The sequence below is a fragment of the Rhinopithecus roxellana genome, chromosome 17 (genome assembly GCF_007565055.1).
Source record: "Rhinopithecus roxellana isolate Shanxi Qingling chromosome 17, ASM756505v1, whole genome shotgun sequence".
Classification (NCBI taxonomy): Eukaryota; Metazoa; Chordata; class Mammalia; order Primates; family Cercopithecidae; genus Rhinopithecus; species Rhinopithecus roxellana.
In genome coordinates this window covers 13,303,687-13,330,138 of record NC_044565.1, presented here as the reverse complement: position 1 = coordinate 13,330,138, position 26,452 = coordinate 13,303,687, and the positions used below count along the sequence as shown (strand labels likewise).

General features: G+C 36.9%; 1 protein-coding gene across 3 annotated transcripts in view; it reads left to right on the top strand.

Annotated features, from left to right (window-relative positions):
- Positions 1-24,740, top strand: part of LRRTM4 (leucine rich repeat transmembrane neuronal 4) — a 790,142-nt gene extending 765,402 nt beyond the window's left edge. For 2 of the 3 annotated variants that reach the window (XM_030921779.1, XM_030921782.1), the window contains one exon: positions 23,538-24,740. In XM_030921779.1, coding sequence (XP_030777639.1) covers positions 23,538-23,759 — 222 coding nt within the window. In that variant the 3' untranslated portion in view covers positions 23,760-24,740. The remainder of the gene's footprint in view (positions 1-23,537) is intronic. The other variant, XM_030921780.1, reaches the window with a different exon arrangement.
- The last annotated feature ends 1,712 nt before the right edge of the window (positions 24,741-26,452 follow it).

Sequence of the window (26,452 nt, the reverse complement as noted above, 5' to 3'; positions counted from 1 at the left end):
CTTTGGGAGGCCAAGGCAGGTGGATCACAAGGTCAGGAGATTGAGACCACACTGGCCAACATAGTGAAACCCCGTCTCTACTAACTATACAAAAATTAGCTGGGTTTCTTTGATAAGGGCACTGGTCCCCTCATGAGAGCTCCACCCTTATGATCTAATTACCTCCCAAAGATCTTACTGCTTAATACCATCGAACTGGGTGTTACAATCTCAACACAGAAATCTGGGGAGATACAACATTCAGTCCATAACACTGTTCTTACGTAATTCCCTTAAATCTTGGCATTTGTCTCATATCTACTCCCTATGTTTTGATGTTTATTTTGGGTTGTTATCCCTCTCTTTTTGATAAGAGAAACACTGGACTGCAATTTTCCTCAAAAATCACCTGGGTAGGTGTCCCTCAAGTTCCTCATTGTCACATAGAGTTAGAGTCCTTCAGGATGTGAGGTTGGTTGAAGGGGCTGTTGAAGCAAGAACTCTACAGTATTATAGGCCAAGGAACGGACCAGTCCCTTGCGTATGTGAGGAGAAAAATCCTCTGCCTACAGTTTAGGTTCATCTCCACCTTTGATGTGCTTTCCAGGCCAGCTTTAAACTGATGTTTTTTTTTGTTTTGTTTTGTTTTGTTTTGTTTTGTTGTTGTTCTTATTTGTTCGTTTGTTTGTTTTCCGTTCACCTGGCAAGAATTTGAGGTACAGCACGCAGCCTTCTTGCTGCTTCAGGCAAGTGTTCTAGCCAAAGTTGTCCAAAGTAAAGGCAGTGCTGAGGGTCAGCTCCTCCAGGCAGCTATTTAAAAAAGCTGTGGGAGCTCAGTGGTTAAAGGGATTCCTCCTGGAGCCCTTGTTACTGTCCCATCTCACCTCCATTCCTCATTCTTACAAACAAGGTCATTTTCATGGGATTTTGCTTCAATATTATCTAAATCAGACAAAGTAGTTCTGAGTCAGCCATTGTTTGTTTTCTTTCTTCTATCTGGTTCCTGCTGTATTAAATCTCACAGAAATCCTCTAAGGTCATGGGACATGAATGGGACTTGATAATGTTTCCAAAGAGCTGATACAGCAATTCCTACTCCTGTGGCTCTCCTCTCATCTTTTTCTTCCTTTAATCATTTCTTTGAATTGAAAGTGAGGAATCAGTGATCGTGTCACTGTATTTTCAACAATTTGTTACCTTTAAAAAGTTTTATTTCAGGATTAAATCTGGATTAAAAACTAAAGTAGAAGAAGAGATAAATATTAAATATTAAGAAGCTAGGAATAACATCATTAACCAGACATCTAACAGCTGCCAGGGCTTGCATTTGACAGTCAAATAATCAAATTCTTCCTAGGATCTTTTCTAACAATTATATAAATGAGGAGCATGTACTAGCATTCTATTTTTTGAGGATTACAGAGAAAAGGCTAACTTGGACTCTTGGAACGTGTAGCACAGTGTGAGTACTTAGTTGACCTAGAAAAGCTCACCAAGGGATCAAGAAACAATTAGAAATTTAAATGCATGAAAATGGAGACATATTTTATGTTATGTCAAATGTTTCAATTGTACTACTGGGGGGAGAAAGACCTTCTGTGACTTTGTTGGTGGTTTTTAAAAGAATGCTTAATATGTAAAAGGAGATGTATTTTACATAGCTTTCACTTTTAATCAAGAGACCTCAATATATTTTACAGGTAGTTGCTCATCTTTTAGAAAGAATTAAAATGACCTCCAAACCAGAAACAGACAAAATCATACCAAAATTAAAAGATTAACAAACATTTAAATAGAAAACACATATTTGATATTAACTGTGTTGCAGATATAGTCCGAGGTGGCTGGGGGTTACATAGCTACAAGACAAAAACCTTACCCTCCAGAACATTACACTACTCCAGAAGGCAGTTCCTCTGTGGTCCCTGGTAACAATTATTGGAAAGGAAAAGTCACCCTGTGGTCAATACAGATGATGGAGATAGGAGTTCAGAACAGCAAAAAGTTACTCTTGTCAAGAAATGAGTTTCCTGAAGGAACTAATATTTTGTATGAGTTTTGAAAGACTAGGATTTATGACATTGGAGAAAATGCAGCAATCATAGTCTATTTCACATGTATTATAATATCAATCCTTTAAAACTTGGCATTGTTCGTGTAAAAAGTCCATTTTCCATCTAAGCCCCTTTTTGAAATTTACATTTTCCTCTTATTTGGTAACTCTAGTCAATTGATTTTCAGATTGATTGACTACATCTGGTGAGTCTTCATCTCCCACACTCAAAGCAACAGTATGTATTAGAATAATGTCAGGTCTGCTCAAACAGATTCCTGGGCCCAAGCCCAGAGATTTGATCGAGTAGGTCGGGATGGGGATAAATGATTTACATTTCTAAGAAGTTTATACTTGACGCCATTGCTGCTGATGTGGAAGAACCACTTCTCAGCATTCTGAAAAAAAGATATTATTTTTTGTTATAATGCCCTTTTTTATCTAGGCATGGCAGAAACTTTGGGCTGCTATCTTTCCTATGAAAAATACAATTTCCATTCTGATAGATAATTACCATGAAATGACTGATCTGTAAAGCAGTGCTTCACAAACTTTAATATAAGTAGGAGTCATCTGGGAGGTCCTGTTAAAACGCTGATACGAATTCAGTATGTTGGGGTCAGACATGAGAGTTTGCATTTCTGATAAAATCCTAGGTCAAGTGAATTACACTAGGTGGACCAACGTGATAAAGAACACTGGGCACACTGAGCACAGGATTTTAACAAACATGTTATTGTTTTTGCTTTTTTGTTTGTTTGTTTCTTTAGTTGCAAATGAGCTTTTATTTAGAGACGTCTCAAATCCAACCTTCATCTAATTATTTTCACAGCTTAGCTTATATTATCATTGTCAACTACTCCCAACAGAGAAGTTTATGTTCACAGAAAACACAGAATAAGGCAAAAGCAGGCCTTAAATATCTTCCAAATTAATTTCTTCATTTTATTTATCAGGACATTTTTCTAGTCCTACATGTGATTGGGAATAAGAACATAGCGGAATCATTAGAGACCACTTTTCTGTGTGTTTTTCAGGGTAGATTTAGTGTAAATAAATAGGAGTTCCTTAAATAGTGGTGGCAGTTTATGAACTCAAGGAAGCAGAACGTTCCTTCTTGTCCTATGAAGATGTTAATGACCGTCACCTGCCTCTTTTTATGGCCATGAAATGAAATACATTCTTTATGGCCCCACTGTTCCTAAAACTATTTAGTGAGTATGAGGAGGCCTTCAAAGAAAGATGAGTCATTTCTTAAACTGTGCCACAAGATGCTTCATTTGATATCTTTGTTCAAACCTCTCCATAACACTAACTAGAGTGATGTGTATATCAAGAGAAGACATTTCTTTGTGTCAGTTTTATGTGAATTTCAATATAGCATGTCCCCAGCATATTCTATACCCTACAAATAATGAAAAAGGCAATTCATCTCTCTGAATCCTTCAGAAATCTTTAACGGTTTCATGCAGGAGGAATTAGATCCTAATTTCAGTGAAGTCTCTGCAATGCCTAGTGAGAATATGTTTGTTCTCATACTGCATGAAAGATATTTAGAGAAAGTTGCCATAAATAATAAGGGATTTTTTATTTTCCTAATTTTTGAGGATATATTTGTACCTATAAGAGGACAAAATAGAAGAGCTCTTTGAATTTACAATCATAAACTTCCAGTCCTAACTCTTTCCATATATAAATTTAGGATATTTATGTTGTGCTTTCTCTCAATTAGACATAGAAATTGGGGAAAAAACCTTTTCCATAAGCATGGATAATTTGTATATCTCTAGAAGGAGTATTTAAACCTCTTTGAAGAAGCCATCACTTCCTAGGTAGTTCTTTTGCATGCTGCTTTAAACTCTGAATTGACCTAATGAAAAGCCAATATTTATTCTAAGAAAAAAGTCTGATTTCACTCATCCACCAAGGCATCAATTTATCATAGTGTCGGCTGGACTCAGCTTTCGATATTAAGTGTTGTGTGTATTTGTAATGAAAAATGGGTAGAAGAAGTTACCAGTCTTAGAATTGTTGCATGTAAAGCAACCAACATACTTTTCCTCTAGTGTCATAATTTCTTAGAGAAGAGAAGCTATTACTTTCAAATAGCAACATTTTATATTTTCAAACCAAAGGCCTTACATAAATTATATCACTTTGTCTTTTTAAAAAGATTCTATCTCTATGTAATATGCACATAAATTAAAACCTGCTTTTTCTGTTTCCTAAGTATAGTCTTTAAGAATCAATTGATTATATGTCACAAATTTCTTATGAAATTGGCTTATATTGTCATTTCAAGGCACTGGCACGGATAAAATTAATGTTTAAATGATTTTATGCCTAACATTTCATTAAATCCCAGGAATAGGCATAATTAATATTTCATAGATTCTTTCCGTTTCTGATGGTGTGAGTGTCATTCTGACTCAAAAGACGGAACCCAGTCCACGTTAACATTCAGGTGCCAGAGACAAACCTACATTTTGCAAAAATAGGCAAGAGTAGACATAAAGAGGCATGTAAAAATAAAGAAGGAACAAAGGAAGAGAAAAAAGGAAGCAGGACAGGAGGAAAGAAGTTAAGGAAAAGAAGGAAAAGAAAGAGAAAATGAAATGCTATATATAGTGGGAGCATGGATTGCCATCAAGACTTCCCTTGAATGCCACCCTGAAAATCTGTGATGCACACTTCGATGATAAACTAGAGCCAACTTTAGCTTTTTGTGTTGTAGATATTATAGAGTGGTTTATTTCTGTAGGCAGAGTATCTACATGAGATAGTAATTGAGCACAAGGCTTAAGAACCACTGCCAGTATGTGATCTTGGGCAAGTCATTTCACATTTGTTCCTCAATGTTACCGTTTTTAAAATGGGAATCATATTACCACCCAAATTATAGCATTGCTGTGAACACTAAATGAGTTTTCAATTCACATAAAGTACTCATAAAGATGGGTGGCACAGAGACATCACTCAATAAATGTTAGCAATTAGTACAGATGAAAGAACTTTGTCATTCCACCTCTAATGTAATACACAAATTAAGATGATGTTAAACATCCATATAAATTGCTGCATGTGTGCCTAAACTATATGTCAGTCAGAATCCCAGAAAGAAATACTGTACACTCAAAAGTTTGAATAAAAAGGGAATTTAGTAAAGAGAATTTTGTAGAAATAGAAGCAATGTTAAGGGGAGGATCTGCAAAGGGTGGTGAAGAATTCAAACAGAAACAGCAGGAGGCTCTTACCACTCCACTTGGCCTGAAGAGATAAAGTGAAGATGCAGGGTTATCAGATCTAGGTAGGAGCTGTAGCTGCGAAGGATGGCTTGTCTAGAGGGCTCATCTAACATGATCTATATTTATAGCCTAGGGTTTCTTCACAGCTGCACTTTTGACATTTTAGATCAGATAGTTCTTTGTTCCTTGGGGGTAGAGGGTATTCTGCACATTGTATCATGATTAGAAACACCCCTTGCCTCTACCCACTAGATGCCGGTAGACCTCAGTCTCCACAACCAAAAATGTCTCCAGACACTGCTAAAAGTTCCCTAGGAGGCAAAATTGCAACAGGTTGACAACTACTACTGTAGCAGAAACCAGTTACAAGGCAGGAATGATTGGCAAGGAATAAATACTACCTCTCCTATTGCCACTGGGTGCCTCTCACTTACAGAAATGAATCAAAGTCAGATAGCAAGGGAAAGTGATGAAGGAATCTAGTCATAGAACAAGCCTCCTTGGGCACAATGCAGGGCAGAGAAGGGTGGTTAAAAGAACTGAAGGGATGAAAGGAGTTTAACCAGTATGCAATCCAAAGATACGGATTAATTTGGAGTTGCCTGGACTCCATTTCAGTAGCCGTGGTCCTTTAGGATAATGCAGAAAGATAAGGAGAACTGCACCTTAGAGGATCTAAAGAAAATGTATTAATTCCATGGTCCCCAGTTGGATACAATGAGAAAGAGAGCCTAAATATATATAAATGGCTCCAGTTTGGATTTCAATTGAATGTTAAAAGTAAGGCACAAGAAAGGAACAATTCCCCACATGTATAACCCCCTCCCAGTTCCAGCTGCCTTTAAATGCTATAAAGATCCATACTATGTAATGGAGAATGGAGGAAGATGTTCAAGAAATGATAAATGACTGTAATCCTGTATGCTCTTCTCTAAATTCAGAGGTACTTTCTCTGGAGAAAGATCACAGTATCTAGAGGCAGGCAATATAATGATCCTTGCAGACTGCTTCTCAGTCCAGAATCTATAAATTAGGTAAATGCCACCAAAGCCATTACTCAATTATTCAATTGCAGAATTTCACTCATCTCTCTTTCAAGAAATGTTTTTGGATACCTGTGGAAGAGCTAACAATACTTTCTCACAAAATAGTTCATCAGCTGCAGCTACATTTCCTCTATCATTGTGACATCATCCACGTGTCTTCATACAAAACCTTACCAGGCCATGGTGACAGTGCCTATGTTAGCAAGCTCAGGCTCTCAGAATGAAATACCACAGATGGGTTGGCTTAAACAACAGAAGCTTGTTTATCACAGTCCTAGAGGCCAGAAGTCCAAGCTTAAGGTGATAGCAAGGAAGGCTTCATTCTGAGACCCCTTCTCTTGGCTAGTAGACAGTAGTCATCTCATCTGTGCTCACATGACCTTCCTTTGTACACATGGGAAAAGAGAAAAAGAGAGAACAATAACTCTCTAGCATCTCATCTTGTTAAGGGCACTAATCCTTTTGGATCAGTGTTCCAATTTTATGACCTCATTTAGCCTTAGTTACTACCTTAGAGGCCCTATCTCCAAATATAGCCATACTGAGGGTTAGGACACATAATATTCTGCTCCTCTTCCCCCAAATTTTATGTTCTGTTTGCATGCAAAATAAATTTATTTCATCCAAGCATCCCCCAAAACATTAACTTTTATCCTGTATAAACTCTAAACTCTCAAATAATATCACTTACAGCAGATATAGGTGAAAATGGAAGTATATAGTTCATCCCGAGGCAAAATTCCTCTCTAGCTGTGAACTGAGAAACTAGACAAATTATGTGCTTCCAAAGCATCATGCTGTGACATGCATAGAATAGACAATCTATTCTAAAAGAGAGAAAGGAAACAAAGTTGTGAGGGGTCCCAAAAAAAAATTCCACTACAATGCCAACTCCATTAGATATTAAGGCTCAAAAATAATCTTTTTTGGCTCAATTCCCCACTTTCCAGGCCTACGTGGGTGGTAGTCCATTTTCTGGACCAACTTGGGTGGTGACTCCACATCCATGGCTTTAGGTCCATGTCTTTAGGTGGCAGCTCCACTTCCACAATTTTCTAGGCAGGCAGCAAGAGCCTGTCATGTTGAAATCAAGGAGGAATCAGCCTTTTCCCCTGGACCTGTGGTGGGAGGGGCGGCCCAGATGATCTCTGAAGAATTTTCAGGTCATCCTTCCTTTTTCTTCCCTTTTCTTAGGGGAAAACTTACATTGGCAGCTGGATAGCTCTGTAGTCCTCTCCTGGTGGGATCCCAGAAGTTCAGCAGTCTTTCTTCATTCTTTCCCACTTTCTCTGTCTCTCTTAGTTCAAACTGGCAGTGTTTCAGTTTATATAATTCTTTTTTCTTTTTTTTTTTTTTTGTAATTTATTTTTATTTTTTTCAGACGGAGTCTAGCTGTGTCGCCCAGGCTGGAGTGCAGTGGTGCTATCTCGGCTCACTGCAAGCTCTGCCTCCCGGGTTCACACCATTCTCCTGCCTCAGCCTCCCGAGTAGCTGGGACTACAGGCACCCGCCACCACGCCCGGCTAATTTTTTTGTGTTTTTAGTAGAGATGGGGTCTCACCATGTTAGCCAGGATGGTCTCAATCTCCTAACCTCATGATCTGCCCTCCTCGGCCTCCCAAAGTGCTGGGATTACAGACGTGAGCCACCGCGCTGGGCCTCAGTTTATATAATTCTGTAATCACTTTATCAAGTAATGGTCCAGTCACAGCTCTATTGTTCTCTTTAGAACATGCTTTCTCTTTCTATTCTTTTTTTTTTTTTTTTTTTTTTTTTTTTTTTCAGTATGCATGGGCTGAGAATTCTCCAAATCTTGAAGTTCTGGTTTCTTTCTGATTAATAATTTCTTGTTCAATTCATCTCTTGTATCTCATTGTTTTACTATAGGCAGTCAGGAGAATCCAGAATGAACCTGCAATATTTTGCTTAGAAATCTCCTTAGTTAAATATCCAGCTTCATCATTAACAATTTTTTCTTCCTCTAAACACTACAACACATTCATCTGAGTTTTTTTACAAAGACTCCGGTGACCAATAATCTGCTCCTAACTTCTGAGACCTCACCAGAATGAGCTTTATCATCCATACCTCTACCACCATTCTGTTTATGATTGTTTATATATTCTCTAAAAAGAATACATATATATATATATATATATAGTGGGTAGAAGCAAGGGGTGTTTCTAAACATGCTCTAACCCTCTTCTTTATTTGTGATTCCTCACCAGAATTAACTTTAACATCTTCCATATTTCTACCGACAAACTCTTCACGACAACCTAGTACTTTTCTAGCATGGACCTCAAAACTCTTCTGGCCTCTACCCATGACCTAGATCCAAAACCATGCCTACATTTTGAGCTTTTCTTGGAGAAGCACTCCACTTCACAGTACCAAAATCTCTATTCATGTGTTTGGATCGTCCTAATTTGTCATAGGCTAGGTGGCTTAAACAACATACATTTTCTTCTTATAGTTCTGGAAGCCGAAAGTGCAAGATTAGGGTGCTATCAAGGTAGGTTTCATTCTGAGGACTCTTACGTTGTGGGTGGCCACAGACTGTGTGCTCAAATGATTGTTTTTGTGCAAGCACAGAGAGAGAGAGCTCTCTGTTATTTCTTTTCATGAAGACACTAATTCTAGCAGATCAGGAGCCCACCCTTGTGACCTCATTTAACTTTAATTACTTCCTTAGAGGCCCCATTGCCAAATACAGCCACATTTGGGGTGAAGGCTTTAAAAAATGAATTTGGAAAAGACACAAGTATTCAGTCCACAGTGCAAAGAGTGTTATGACACTAACTAGACAAAGGGTATGAGAGCCCTGGTTTTCATCCCGGAATAGGGGAGAATAAACTCCCTAGCATATGTATGCCACCTTTAGTGTTCAGTGTGTCACAGAATCTTTTACAAACCTTTTCATCGCTTCCTACCTCCCCAATCCTAGGTGATAAGCAGGAAGAGAATGCCATTCTATTATCTGTTTTTTCTCCTCAATCTTCCTAGACTCTGCTTGGGCAACCAGTTAGTTCTCTCTTTTCCATCAGTCATATTACATAAACTCTACCCATCAAGGGGATAGAAGTGAAAATACACTAGTAGCTTGTTGATATTATGTTATTTAAACACAAACTTCCTGTTTCACATGACATAAACTCTATTTTTTAAAATGCTATGTAATTTACAGCTTTCATTAAAGAGTTGTACTCTGGTGTGTAGAGCCATGTTCCTACCATGTTGCCCAGGCTGGTCTCAAATTCCTGACCTCAAGCAATCCTCCCACCTGGGCCTCCCAAAGTGCTGGCACTTCAGGCATTAGCCACCACACCTGGCCTACTTAATTAGTCTAAATCAATGAGTTTTGCTGCATGATGAGTTTAAACAATCATGGAGACTTTACATGTTTTCAGAATGATAAATGCAAATTATCTGCTGTCCTGACAAAAGGCACTTTGAGTTTCCGTATGGAAGCCACATAAAATTAATTCATAATACACAGCAGAGGAAGCTGCACACCTTCATTGAAGTAGTTTGGGGTGAAGGGTAGTTAGTAATGAAATCAGAGTTTGAGAGGTGAGGGTAGAATTTTTGGTAGGAAAAGCAGAAAAAAGATTAGGGCAGAGAAAAACAAAAATAATATTATAGAAATGGTGTGGAGGAGATCTAGATGCCCAGAAGAGGTTATATTCTGGATGATGGCCAAGAGAAATAATGAAGTGCAGCGTAATGAATTTATTTAACTCCCCAGGAGTATGTCAAACAATCTAGATATTCAATTTAGCTTCATTCTGAAATAGGAGCTAATGGAAGTAGTCTGTAAAGGTAATGCTCTGTAGCAATGGGGAAGTGCAAGCATGTGACCGTGCGGGTACATGCTGGAGCATGGTATAACAGTTAGAGCCAAGTAAATAAGCCCTGTGATCTTTGGCATGGGTAGCGGCTGTAGTTGGGGGTGGGTGAGTGGATGATTTGAGAACAGCTTTTGCAAGCTATTCTCTGTAGTCTCACACATACAAATCATCTCCTCCTATGATTTACTACCACAAATGGTGAATTTCCTGAACTATGTGTCAATGGTTATTATTTCCAGTGTCAGAGGACATCCTTTTTTAGTCCCCCAATATATTAATATTTGAGCATCAGGTTGCTTTAAAGCAGAGATAAATTTAATGGTCCTCCTCTAAGTTTCTGCTTGTCGTTATTGCTTATTTGCTAACATTTTGAGGTTTTAATTCTTTTTCTTTTCCTTTAAATTTATTGCTTGATGGAAATAATTGGGTGGTTTGAATATTTTTCAACAGTAAGAGTTCTTATTAGCTTTTAAGTAGATAAAAATACCCTTTCCTCCCTATAGTGCAGAGTGGAATGGGCTATTACTACCATCTCAGTAAATTAAATTACTTAAAAAAAAATAAAAGAAATAGATTGTGAAAGTGTTTAGCCAAAGGAGTTCTCCAGTTGACTGAACATTTATGGGCACTCTGCCATCAATGCAAGGTAAATTCACCTACAAGTAGCTATTTAGAAAACATGTGTATAATGATGGCTGTTAAACTTACCCAACTGAATTACACCTAACTTTAGACAAAAGAATGGAATATATACATAACCAAATTGATGGTAACTAAGAGGATGGCAGTTTAATCACCAACAAAGATATAAATAGGGCCAAGTGAAGAGGCTCAAATTGGTGATACAGAATAATTAGTGGTAATGAGCTTAAGAAAAAAGAAAGTTTAGTTGGAGGCTCAAAAAACACAGGTGTACACCGCATTTGGTGGTTTTTGATTGGGAAGCAGTCTGCTTTGTTTTGAGTCAAGCGATCTCCAGGCAGGCACAGGGAATTAGTTAAATCATACTGTGTAGTCCCTGCTCGGCCTACATCTTTAGGCAAAAGCAACCTAAATTTAACATTAAGTGGTGTTGTCAACCTAGGTTGCACATTTGAATCACCAGGGATGCTTTTTAAATATAGCGTGGCCTGGGCCATACCCTAGAAATTTTGATTTAATTTATCTGGGATAGGGACCAGACATAAGTATTTTTAAAATCACTACAGATTTGTCAAAGTTGCAGCCAGGACTGAGAACCACTGCTCTAAAGGCACCTTGCATGACTGAAGAAATCTCAAATGGCTCCTCTTGGCTTCTGAATCAGGGGTGGCAGGGGTTGCTTTGTTTTCCCACAGAGCTGAGAAAGCAACCAAATTCATGACCCATCCTTACACACCCCAGGCCTATGGTTAGTTTTCACTGCTCATTAGAAGGTAGAGATGATTATTTTGCAAAAGACTAAGTCACTGTTGGGCTGGGAGGTGAGGATAAAGGCTAAAGTGATCAAGGGTGTTCCATTCTATACAAGGGCAAGTTGTGAGTGAGTTGTATAAACCAAGATTTGACAATGAGTAGCTTTTTGATATGTACAACCTGGGTAGTAGGCTGTTTATCGTACATATGTGGCCAGCTACCAGGGCAGCAGTAGCAGAAGTGCTGTCTGTATATGGAAGCTACACATAGCACCAGTCTGTCTCTTGCTGACTTCATAAGCACCCATTCTTTGGCTCAGAAACCATCTGACAGTCATCTCCTCCCTCTTCTTTCCTTCCTTGCCACTTTTCACGCATCTCCAGTATGGCATTTCACCACAAATGAAGTTATGTTACAAAAATCTGCTTACATTTGTATTCCATATTAGACTACAGGTTCCTTAAGGTTATAGACAGCTTTAGTCATTCTAATGTCTTTGGCTTTCATCACAATGCCAGGTATGCAAATATTTGTAGACTGAAAATGGTGGCCTGTGATTCTAGATTTCCTGTTTTAATATGAAAGTAAGAATGGGTGGGAGATAGTAGAGAAAGGAAAAGGAAAGGGAGACGCTTACAACTTTAGAGGCAAACTTCTTCCAAATACAACTCAATTCTCTAATAAATAACTCTCAAATGCATACATTCTTATAACATATATTTATTGAAGCATTCTACACACAGCAGCAAACTTGTCATAAAAGTTCTCTGACATCGTGGAGCTTACGCTGGGGTAAATTATTAGCAAAGGAGACACATAAGCATCATTAAGAATATTTAACTTTTTAAAAAATGCTATGAAGAAAATAAACATGGAATTGAAACAGGAAATGGTTTACATATGTGAATCAGGGTGGGGTGATATTTTAAACAGGTGGTTAGAGAAGGCCGCTCCAGAAGCATGACATTTACGCTGAAACTCAAGCCCACTACAAAAAAAATGGCGGGGGGGGGGGGGGGGGGGAAGAAGGAGATCCCAGGCAAAGAGAATAGTGAATACAAAAGTCCAAGTACAGGAGGAAAAGGCTTGGGGAAATTGAGAAATAAAACGAAGGCTTATTTTTAACTTCTACATACACACACACACACACGCGCGCGCGCATACACACATACATAAAGTAAGTGGAAGAAAAACATTGTTTATGATTAGATAACTCGTGAACCTGACCCCTTTTACAAAATGACCAAAGTTCTCCCAGGCCTTGAGTTATAAGCCATCATACACCCAGGGGCAGGTTTGCTGGCTTAAGAGTGTCTCTGTAAGATCATCTCTAAAAGGTCAGTGGGCTTTTATCCTGCCAGATCATGTTTGATCAAAATGACCTGAATAGTGACTTCAGCACTCCCATCTGAAGGTTCAAGTCTGACTTCCAAGTACCGAGGTTACGTGAGTCCAGCTCATTGTCTGGGATGCACTGAGAGCTTTATTCTAGAGAAGACCTGGACCTTCACAGTGAAATCTGCAATGCCTGCCAGCTGGGAGTGCTTTTCTACCTCGGCTTTACTGATTTGTATTATGCAGTCTAAACCACAGGGAAGTGGAATTAGGTTTGTCTCATTCTGTCAGTTCTTAATAAAGTCTGTGAGTACAGCACCCTTACTTTATTCTTCTTTATATACCCAGCTCCTAGCACAAGGCCTAACTCTCAGAAAATTGGCCCAGAAACTAAATGATTTTAGTTTTTTTAATGGTTAAAAACAAAAAAATCAAATGAAAATAAATATTTTTTAACGCATGAACATTAAATGAAATCCCAAGTCAGTGTTTGTAAAGTTTTATGGAAACAGTCATATTCATTCATTTATGTTTTGTCCAAGCCTGTTCTCTCACGATAAAGGCAGACTTGAGTGGCTGTTACAGACTGCAGTAATTATGATAGAGACTGTATGGGTTGCAAATCTAAAATGTTTACTATTGACCCTTTATAGAAAAAGTTTGCCAACCTCTGTGATAAATATTTACCATGTGAATAATGAAATGAATACATAAATAGATGAACAATTATGACAAATTCACTTTCATATAATTACTCCTTAATAGTACACTCTATGGCAGAGATCCAGGTATGAACCTAGACCTTTACACATTTTATTTAAAACACGAGACAGTATTATTTGTGAATCATTTTGCCATGCTCTTCTAAAATATATTCAATCAGAATAAAAATTTTAATTGCATGTTCTAAATGGGCTTCTCCCATTTTTGTAATTAAAAATACATCTCAATGCCTCTTTTCATGAGGACCAGCCAGTCTTCCAAGAAGTTATATTTGCATGGTAATCATTTCACTGTATCAAGCATGTATATGTCCTCTGCAGTTTTCTTCCTTCTGTGTCTGTCTGTAGGTTCTAAACTTTTACCATGGGATATGCAATTCTGCTTTACAGAGGTACATGATAGAAAGAAATTCAATCACCTCCCTGACATGTGAATTTCATTTCACTTTTACATTTGTTAACTGATTTCCTAGGTTTTACTGAATGCCCACTACACTGTCATATTGGAGGCATTAGGGGGATCATGAAGTGAGTATATCTTCAAATCTGCAAATCTGCAAAAGGCAAGCAAATCAGTTGCATTCAGCTCAGGCAAGATGCATGTTGTTACGTAAAACAAGTTAAGGGCACTAGAAATGGTTTAATACAGATCCAGATAGAAGACTACACAAATTCATATGAAAATTGAAATAGGCTACTCTGAATATTAGAGAAACTGCAAGTGAACTTGAATGGAAAACTCTGTAATGCTGATTACACCTTCTTAGTACTGGCATTCCTGCTTTCATTTCCTTTTTCAAATTGCTGAGAAGGGATTAAAACAAACATATCTGAAATTGATCCTGTTGTGTAGGCTGATAGGATTTGTTTCTGTTTGTTTACTTTTGTATGGTTTTAATTTTCCTGGAGGGAATTTGGGTCCAAGTAATAATCACTGTTTTCCGATTTAGGAGAAACTTGTCTTCTGTACATCATTAAAACTTCTATAATTATTTTTTTCACAGAGGAGAAAGTTATGTGATTGGAAATTCTATCATTTCTATTTTGTATTAAGTACTTTGGAGGCAAATTTATGTAGATTCACTTAAATAGGGTGTTTGCTTACAATGCACTATTGGGGAGACTTTACTCTTTCTAATTTAGGGGCTGGAGCTACAGAAGGAAAGCCTTTAGAAATTCATACCAGCTAATTAATCCAGCTCATTAGCCTAAAACCTCACTGAATGCTGAGAGTGCTGCTAATGTAATAAGCTTCTCAGTTAATGGAGTCAAAGCTAACTTCAAAGATGGCCAGTACCTCATTCATTAACTTAATCAACTCTCTGGGCACCTCATAGACAACAAATCCTGGTAGGAGAGCAATAAAGATGGAAGTGGATGTTTTGTTCTCTTATCCCTTGACTGACTTAAAAGTTAAAATTTGGATAACTGTTGAGTGCACAAATAGTACACATTCCCACCTCTACATAACAACAGGACAAGACAAACAAATGCCATGGAGAAATTTTTGTCAAAATGAAAGTTTGAAATTGTCCCAATACTCCAATCAGTATAAAAAGCCAACATCTAGTGTGTTGAGTATTATGCATTTTACATGCTCAATCTACTATACACATTTTAGCCCATAAGAAAAGAAATGGAAATGAGGCATCAATTTGCACCATTATTTTCTTGTTTTCCTTTTAAGATTTTCTAAAATAGATGTCAATAAATTTAATGAATTATTCCATAAATTAAATAGATTATTTTTAGATTTATTATTTATTCCATCTTCAAAACAAAATATAAAAGGGCATGATTATTGTTCTTTCATTCAACAAATATGTGAAAATCTACTAGGTATCTAAGCAATGTTTTAGATGAGGGAGTTCAATGAGAATACCTTTTAAATTGTTTCTATTTTCATTCATTTTTAGTAAATCTTGCCTTCATCATCTTCTTTCAAATTCTTGAATTTTCTTATTTCTGGAGATTTTTCACTATTATGGCTTCCCTTTAGGGAGGGAAGTTTTTGTGTTTATCAACTATTAGGAGCTCAGACATTGCATGGGCCTCTATTTAAAGAGAGGTTTGGTTTGATTAATGAACCAGTTGACTATGACACTGGAGAAAGAAAAATTGCTACGGGTAAAGGCAGATGAACAACAAGAAATAAAACAGTAGGGAGAGAGATTTTGTTTTAGGAAGTCACTTGAAGAATTACCCTCTTCTTTAAATATGATGATAGAATAATTAAACTGTTTTAAATATTTCAAAGAGGTTTATTCTAATCCAATATGAGTGAGCACAGCCTGGAGAAGAGATAAACCCAAGGAGCCTTTAGTAAGTGGTCACTAGGCAGTCAGAATGCAACTCTTTTTTATAAAATTTAGGGAAGCAAACATTACAGGCAAACTCATGAATCAATACATGGAGGTCATTCATTGGTTTGCCCAAAAAGGCAGAATATACTGAAGCCAGGGCTTACAGGTCATTGGTGGGTTCAGAGATTCTTTAATTTGCAATTGATTAAAGGAATAAAGCTATGTCTAAAAACTTGAAGTTCATAAAAGTGAATGTTTAAGTTAAGATAAAGAAGTCTACCAATTATCATGTGATACCGTGCAAGAGTCAGGCTGTGAGAGCAAACCACAACATACTGGGTCAAAATGATCTGTAGGGGTGCATGACTTAATCCTTGCTTGGCATGGCCTTAGGTCTTGCCTATAATTTGGTATCTTATTGCCACAAAGCATCTGTTCTTTCAATCTTATAGCTATTTTAACATTAATGTTGGTCAATTGTGTTTAAACTGCCCCAGGGAGTGGGTATAATGAGGCATGTCTGACCTCCTGTTTTTCCATGGCCAGGAACCCAGTTTTTTTCGAGGTCCCCTGGGCCAAAAGAGGATCTGTTCAGTCAGTTTGGGGGGCTTAGTTTAATTCTAGTTTACAAACAGAATGTGAGTTTCCTGGTTCAGATATGCCCTTGATTTCTTTAGTATTCTACACCGTGAACCCTGTGAGTAAGGCCAAGGCTCCTTTTCTTCCTATAACTCCAATGCTCTCCCTCATTTTACACAGGTTCAGGGAACCGCTCAAAACTCTGCATTTTTCTCCTTTTTTACCAGACCTGGATATACCATGCTAGTGACAGATTCATTGTTTTGCAAATAATTTTTCTCCAGTTTTTTTCTATAGCTGCATCGAACGATACACTAGTATATTTTTCGTTTAATATATTGTCCTCTCTGTCTTGCAGAACTTTCTAAGAGTTTTGGTTTGGTGATGAAAAAAAGAAACACAAAAAAACTAAAAACACTTCATTTTACAAAACTAATTGGAATGGGAAATTGGAGTTAGTAATCACAGTTCAGGACTCAAATTTCCATCTTAATACAGAACAGTTAACTTTTGAACTTAAGGTACTTTCTCAAAATAGTGTTGTAAAATAAGTTTTCTAGTCATCAGAATAATCAATTTTTAATTGTATGGGAGCTGTCTTATCTTTGCAAAACTTCCTCCCCATGACCAGAACTGAGAAGTTACTTCAACTTAATCTATATAAATATTGAACATGGTAAGTATAGTAAAATGGTTCAGAGATAGACTACTAAGATAAAACAATCGAGATTTTTCATATATTTATGAACGTAGTACCAGGGGCCACATAATATAGTCCCCTTTGGTAATGGAAGCTGTGCTTTTGGTTTTACTGCATAATAAACCACACCAAAACTGATTAGGTTACAAAAGAAAACATATATTTGAGTCTGTGGAGGATGGCAATATGAGCTAGGCTTAGCTGAGCAATTCTGCTTATCCGGGGCCTTTTGCGGACTTTGCTACTGTGCTCATGTGCTTGTGGTGAGCTCCCGTGAGTACTGCGGAGACTGGCTGATCTAAGATGCCAGTCACTCCACATAACCTCCATTCTCTGGGAAAATAACCCAAGCATATTCACAGGGTAATGGCTAGATAGGTTAGGCTCCTGGAACTCACAAAGTGTCACCGTCACTGTGTTATATCAGTCAAGAGAAGTTACGAGGCCAGCCTGTATTCTAGGCAAAGGAAAGTAGACACCTCACCTATTGGTGAGGGGTGCTAGAAATAACTGAAGCCATAATGTACTCTACCATGAGTAGAATACATAAAACTTGGGAGTTTTCACACTTACATGTCTGTCAGGTGTAGGAAGCCATTTGGCAGCCAGGATATGAAGAAAACATGCTGAAACGATCAGGCACGTTTGATCAACAGGACCCTGACAGAAAGAACCCTGATGACACTGCGTTCCTAGGTTCAGTTGTTCCTAATACTCAGTGCTGTCTTTGCTCATCCTTTAGTTTACCCATTATATCCTGTCTTGTATTCTATGAGCCAATTAAATTTCTCTTTTGTCTAAGTTAAATGAGTTGAGGTTCTATCAGTTTAATAAAAGTTCTTGGAAAAATCCACTACCCAAACTTGTTTACATGTACTTATTCCTCGTCCATTCTTGTCACATGCTAATATAGTCAGTAGAATAACAGCTAAGTCATATATTCATTTAGCTATGGATATTCATTTTAAAATTAATTTTACTTTCAATAAGTGAAGTGTCTATCCTCATTAAGCAATTCAACTGCATTGAATTCTTCATCTGGATTTATATGGTGGTACTTTGTAAATGGCCTGAGTAGTTAGACACTATCCTTTAATTCTAAAAATTAGGGACCAAATGTCATTTAGAAAATTGAAAATCTACTTTTTATGACTTCAATTGAAAGAACTCATGCTGAAATGTGAACAATATTCATGAAAAGTTAATAAATAAGACTAATGATAGACCGTGGTAATTTTAAAATGATTCAACTCTTAAACGACTTACAACTAATGCTACTACCTTTGAGAAAAGAGGGTCACAATATTGGAATTGCATGCTCATAGCAAAACTGAACTTCAAAAGCCTTTCATGATCATATATATCAAGAGTCCATTTCACATTGTTCTCACGTTTACTACACAGACACGTTCATTTATCACTTTAAATATAATGATGATAGATGTAGAATTATGGGATCTGAATCAATTTTCAGATTGTGAAACTCCACATAGTCCTCTATAATTATCCTGCCTCCCAACATTGAAAAATACGCTCTCTCCCTGACTTCTCTTTTTGAATCATTAACAGTATGAACCCGTATAATTGAAAAAAATGTGTCACTTTTAACTTTCTTCATTGTATTTGAAGAAAAAAATACTCTGACCAAATGAGAAATGAAGTTTTTGGAAAACCAGAACATACACAAAAGTTTTTAAGCTTCTGAGCATAGAAAATAGGACTGAAGGGCTTGTTAAGGAGCCAATCTGTGAGCCATCATGTGCTAGCATCTCTCTAAATGGAAACTGTAAGGCAAAAGACATGTCACCTTTCAAGAAAGACACTGTCAGTGTTGAGTAAAACCAGAGTGTGACTATGTCCCTTCAGTGTATTCCTTCTTTTTTCAGTATCAGGGAATACTGTCAGCATTTTCTGAAATTTATAGAGGTCAATGAGTTGTCACTATTATCCCTATTTTCAGAGGAGTTACTTGAAACTCAAAAGGATTAAAGTGACTTATAATTAGTCATAATGGTTCCTCCCTTTCACAACCTACTTCAGATTTAAACTATCCCTGTATGAAAGAAAAATTTAATGTGATTTATGTTAAAGTGCTCATATACTTCAGAGTATCAAATGGCAGAATTTCAGGATAGAATATATTTCTCTACGTGTTTTTAAAATTCTATGCTCCACACCCATTATCTGTAAATAAAGTACAGCTTCCAGTGCAGTCAATGAGCAGTCAAGTGTGCTAACGAGGACATCTTTAAATAGTGTTGTTCTGCCGTGCTACAGAGTGGAGCTCATCAGAGAGCTGATGGAACACAGAACCATTTGGAGAGGCTCTGAGAACACATTTACAAAAATACCAAATCTGAATTAAGCAAAACTTAAGGATACTTTGTTTTGACTACTGGAAAGGAAACAATGACACACACAGGGACCCAGGTGGTTAATGTACTGTACACTATTACTATAAAGTACAAGACCTCAGCCTCTAAGCTCCTCAGAACCCAGGAATTCAGTTGATTACATAGTGCCCTATAGAACAGACTTGAAGAGTAAAAGAGCAAACGTTTCAGATACTCTTTCAAAGCTTGCCAGTGCACTTGGCTTTTGAATTCGTGTTATTGGTCTGTTGTGCAGGAGGGAAGTTTACAATAGTTTTTACTCTCCAAGAGGTTTTAAGCCTGTCTCAATTACAATAGAGAATATGACATGAGCCCCCCCTTTTTTTGTGTGCTGTAAAAAAATAAACTGCCATTGTCATAGCAAAACAAATGTTCTCAGTTCATAAATGGTGTAATATGTAAACCTAAAGCTTTGCAGTTAATGCAGGTCCCTTGACTTTTAAGTCAACTTAATTCGAAGACAAATACCATGATTTATTCGCATGAAATCGTTCTCTCCCTCTATAGTTTAAATTAAAAGGCTTTGAGTAAACATTGCAAATTCAACAGTGTTCACTTATGAGCTACTTATTTTCATCTGTAGATTCACCTGGTTGTGCCAAAAGATCCCTAAGGTCCTGATTTCATCTGACATTCACTGTTCTGTACGTGTGTGTGAATTCAAGTATCTCCTCTTTGTGAAGACCATTGACAGTGCTACAAGACGGTGAACAAAACCACAACCCATGTTTAATGTTCATGTTGATGTCTTTTAGTAATGTGGCTAATGTGCAGAAAATCAGTCATTTATTTAAGTGAAAGTGTAGAACAAATGTTCTATAATCAGTGAATGTTGTTTCCATTTGGAAATAATTTGCTGAATTTTTTATGTGATTTTCAAGTTATGCTACTTCACCCATTAACAAGAGAGTACGAATGGGCTGTGTTACTTTTAGGAAGTCCTTTTTCAAAACATTCTCCCTGCTGAAATGTCAGCACAAAGTGTCTTCTTACATTTCGATGCTTTCTCGGAGTTTAAGTGACCCATGACACCAATCACACATATCTCCAGGAATCTGACACACTGAAAAATCCTATGAGATTTCCTAAAATAGATCCTGCTGACAAACATTTTACGTCTGAACCTGTACTGATTGAAAGAGGTCTCACTGATAAGAAATAATAAAAACAAAACAAAACAATCAATTTGGAGTGAGGTAGATTAGAGCTAACTTTTTTTTAGTATCTAGTAATTCAGCCATGTCACTTTACAGTCTCTTCCTAGCTCTCTCTGTGAGCACAGAAATTAAGATTCAACTTTTAAAACATCATTTTATCAATCACAACTCTGACCTAGTATGTATGTTTTGCAATTCTCCTTTTTAAAGAACAGAATGGCATATTCAAGATTTTATCAATAACTTTTTTGATGAGAAATGCTCTTGTTACTATTTCATAAAAGACTTCCTGAAAATAGTCTTTACCTTCCTTTAGAAGTAAAAACAACAACAACAAATCAGAAACAAAGCATTACATATTAATTTAATTTTCCAATCCATTGTGAAAAGCAGTGAATTATGTGAGTTAATAGCAGTGAATAATAAAAACAGAATTTAGGCTATTGTCAGTCACTGTAAAATAAATTGTAATCTGAATATGTGCTTTGAGCAAGTATGTTTTCAAAAACATGTTCTACTATGATTCCCAATTTTCAATTCAAAATGTGACCCAGTACACACATTGATGTTCCCACACGTAAATTTAAGACAAAACTCTTATGAACAACTTATCTTTACTCTATACTCTGATACTTTCTATCCCAGCTAATTTAATTTTTAAATGCTTATTTGGATTCACAAAATTGATCTCATAACCTACTAATGAGTTGCAATCGCCCATAGAAAACATTGCTTTAATCTAAGTTTTAAAAACTGTGAGGAGGTGACTTTCATCTTAATAAGCAGATAGGTGTTAAAAACATAATTCTCATACAAATAGATAGTGAACTTGTGTCAAAGTTGTTTTAATCACATTAATAAAAATACCAGCAAGAAAATACTAGAGCTAGTTTTCAGAGCATTTGAGGAACTTGCATAGTAAACAGAGGAATGACTTCTAAAAATAAGTTTGCTAAATTATATTTAAGACTGGTTAACTCCTTGCAGTATAGGGAGCCATAATACCTCTGGTGGTTAACTCTAGTAAATTATAAAATCAAAACAACTTAATTTCCGCACTTTTAGATACAGAAGGATTCAAATATAGTCCAGTCAGGAGACTGACAAAATATCAGTTATTTTAAGAAAGAAATGTTAGAAAGAATGCTAACTGGATATAGAGTTATTAACTGACACAATATCAGTTATTTTAAGAAAGAATTTTTAGAAAGGATGCTAACTGGGTATAGAGTTATTAACCAAATTTATGCATAGGCTAAGATATTGTCATGGTATCGCAGAAACAGCAATGTCAGGAAGTAGCTACCACCCCTACCGTCTTCGGGGCTGAGGCAACAAAAGGAAGATCATTAAGACTTAAAAGCTTGGAGGAGAGACTTTGTGGTGATGAACCTCAAACCTCTCTGGTTCTAGTGTTGGTGTCTCTGAGGAGGGCTTGATGAGATCAAATGTTGGATGTACTGTGAGTGTTGATGTACTGCCAAGTGTTGGAAATACTACAAAGAGGCAGCACCTGCTGCTATGGGAATAAATTGATACAGCCAGAATGAAGACGTGCCATTACAATAAATTCCTGGAGCAGGGAGAAGCAAAAGAGGAAACCAACAATGGGAGCAATACCCTCTCCCTGCCAAGTCTTGCCATCTCCCTCCATTGGCAAAGGTTAATAGGAAACCACTAGTAAAACAGATATGTGGTTTGCAAAGTCCCAACCTCAGCATCCTAAAAGGAACCACAGAAGGGAAGTTAGAGATGAGAGTCAATAGTTTAAAACCTGCCACAATATCTAACCTTACAGGGCAATGGAGCCTTTGCACTTTTCTCATCTGTGGATTGTTCATCAAGAGTGTCAAATTGTATCTCGCAAGTATGAGAAATATTCTAACATGAGAGCAAGAAGTAAGCAAGTCTCATTTGCTTTTTTCTAAATTTGGAATACATTTATCTTTATCAGAAATGTGTGGCTTAATAAAAAGCTCCACCAAAATTCAAAATTATTATAACTGATATTTTCTGCTTTTTATATTAAAGAAATTTCTGCAGACCATTACTCAAGTCTATTATGCTAACATTAGACATACATTTGGCTTGTTACCTTGAAAACCAATAATAACGTTACATATTATGAACATAAAGATGTGCCTTCTCCCATGATTCCAGAGTTCTTTGGTCCAGTGTTGATATGTGACAAAGTGTTAGAATTAATATATGGGAAATTATGATTATTTTTTAAAACTAAATAAAAGTTACATATGATGATAGTAAAGATTTCGCAAATAAAAAGTTACATATATGTTTATATATATAAATAAAAGTGTAAATATATTTATTTACACAAAATAGATCATACCATACATTCTTTTGCACCTTAATTTTTTTTCTACTTAGTACCACATCTTGCCATATTACAACAGATAGATCCTCCCCTATATTGTTAAGATCTACATTCCAATATAGGATCTACATAATCAATTTTAAAATTCCTTGGGCATTTAGGTCGTTTCTAACTTTCTGCTATTGTAATGGCTAACTAGCTAGCTAGAGCAATGAAAAGTTGGAAGATATTGTTTTATGTACAAAGTATATACACATAATATGCTGACAAAACAATATTGAGTTAAATAGTAATCATGATTTTGTTAATGTTTATTTGTAATTGAATCTGTAGCTGATGACTTGAAACAGCATGAAAGAGAACAAAAATACAATCTGATGAGTATTGTCCTATCTTTCCAAAGCAATTTTATAATCAACCAATCTTTCTATTTCTCATATCTAGATGCCACACCACGTGAAGCCCTTGCCATATTACAGCTATGACCAACCTGTGATGGGGTACTGCCAGGCCCACCAGCCACTCCATGTCACCAAGGGCTATGAGACAGTGTCTCCAGAGCAGGACGAAAGCACCGGCCTGGAGCTAGGGCGAGACCACAGCTTCATCGCGACCATCGCCAGGTCGGCAGCACCGGCCATCTACCTTGAGAGAATTGCAAACTAACGCTGAAGCCAACTCCTCACGGGGGAGCTCCATAGGGGGAGGGAGGGCCTTCATCTTAAAGGAGAATGGGTGTCCACAATCGTGCAATCGAGCAAGCTCATCGTTCCTGTTGAAACATTTATGGCATAGAGAAAAGAAAAAGAAAAAACAAACAAAACTGTTTCAAGAAGGCAGCGAATGCACCTGCAGCATTACCGGGAGGACTGCAGAACTTTCTTTGCTTTAAAACATAAAACAAACAAACAAAAAATGCTCCCGGATGTAAATAGTAAGAGTGTCAAGTTCTTATAAAAATAGATTTCACCCTAGCTACATATAGGTTTGTTTGTATATTTGATTTTTCTACACTGCATGGTTCCTGGGATGGAGAACCACAGGGGAGCAAATAAACAGGGGTGGGTGGGAAGCTAGGGAAACAACAGTTTTCCTCTTTAGGTGTGTGTAACTCTCACAGATTTTATTTAAATTGCTTTCATTTATTTTCTCTTTAAAAATGCTGTCTGTTCTTGTTTTGTTTATTTTATTATTTTTTCTTTCCTGGTCAAGTTTCTAATACAAAACATGAGCATTAAAGCTTATGTTGTACCAAAAGAAAATGTGCTTTATCACGGACCACAGAGAAAGTCGACCACAAAGTTTGACAAAACTACTGGAAAACCCAATAAGTCTGGGTGAATGATTCTTCATGACAAATGCCATATACGGGACATGATAGAAGTTTTGTTTTGTCCCATTGGCAGCCCTCACTGTGTAGGATGTCTGAGAGAGCCATGAAGATCACTGAATGAGAAGACAAGCAGAATCATTCTCACATGGACTAGGGCTATAAGAGAGCCATGACCATGGGCTCGATGAATGAAACTGCCAAGCTGATGCATTTCTAAACACAAGATAATGTGTAACATTGCTTTTTAAATTAATTATCAATTAGCTTTTGTGTAGTTTTTATCAATAAAAGAAAAAACAATATTGAAAAATAAACATATTATTTTGTGGTTGGTATACCACAGCCCACCTAATGCTGAGTGCTTTATCTGTGTATTGTGGAATGCTTCTAATCTATATCAGGGTACTTCAATAAGAATCATTTGGTATCTATCAAGTGTTTTCTGTGCGTTCCATGTCAGATAGGAAGGTCCTATGAAGTGTAGAAAAGGAGTATGAGATGTGGTTTATGTCTGATATGGTTTGTCTGTGTCCCCACCCAAATCTCATCTTTAATTGTAGTTCCCATAATCCCCACATGTTGGGGGAGGGACCCAGTGGGAGGTAACTGAATCATGGGGGTGGTTACTCGTGTGCTGTTCTGGTGATAGTGAGTAAGTTCTTACAAGGTCTGATGGTTTTGTAAGGGGTTTCCCCCTTAGCTTGGTTCTCATACTTCTCCTTGCTCCAGCCATGTGAAGAAAGATGTGTTTGCTTCCCTTTCTGCCATGACTGTAAGTCTCCTGAGGCCTCCCCAGCCATGCTGAACTGTGAGTCAATTAAAATTATTTTCTTTATAAATTACACAGTCTTAGGTATGCCTTTATTAGCAGCATGAGAATGGACTAATACATGGCCCAATACATTTCACAATTATTTTCAGAGATATGTGACCTTACTCTAATAAAATTATATAACAATATGAGAAAAAGTAAGTATCCATGGAAGGGTTATAGGTTGTCAGATCTTATAGAAGTGAAACAACTATGTGGAAATTGGTTACTATGTAGGAGGAAGATGGATAGCATCACCCATTTTTTAACAAAGGAGATCACTGCATGCACATCAGTTGAGACATTTTATCACAAATTCTTTCCGGTTATAATGCTATATCTTAGCAATTCTCTAACTGTGGACATTCTCCTGATGTGTCCACTGGTGTAATTTGCTTAGTTTTATTTTTAAAACTAAATTATGCTACAAAATTTATGTCACCCTTTATTTGGACAACTTTCATATTTTAAGGCCTGCTCACTTATAGTGGCCCTGCTAAGTGATCCAGAACCAAGTTAATAGCTGCCATACATTTAATTCCAAATTCTGCTGAATTAGTAATAAAAGGGCCTTGTAAATACCGTCACATCACAGCAAACTAGCACAGAGTACTACTGAACATGTTTTGTTTTTCTCCCTCAGAGAAGTTCTGTTTTACTACCACTTTAAATAAGGCTTGAAGTTAAATTCTATCCCAAGTAATACAAATAGTATGTCACATTAAAGGAAAACTCAATCGATCATGTTGGAACACAGGGCTATTGCTGTTGAATTCTGGTATCTTTCCTCCTAATATTATATTCTGGGTTACTTGTGTTTTCTTAACCATTCAAGTTGAATCAATTTATCGTAAGTTTAAAAATTAAAGATAATTCTTTGGCATTATGATTTTGTTTTCAGAAACTATTCAGTACATTTGGAATATGTCTTCCCAAATTATAAGGATTTTTTTGGTGGGGGTCTCTCCAAATTACAAGGATTCTCTCAATCCTTCTCATCTTCTCTATCTATCCAGTATCCCCCATGTGCCATATCCACCACACCACCCCTTCCAGAGTTGATTTATAAGAGGTCACATATGAAAAATCTCGATCAAATTTGGCTGATGTCAGCTCCAGTTTTAATTCTGTTTCTAACCAAAAATTCTGTTTATAACCAAAAAAGTCATAAATAGATCAGAATCTTCATGTTATTTAAAACTGCCATATTTGGCC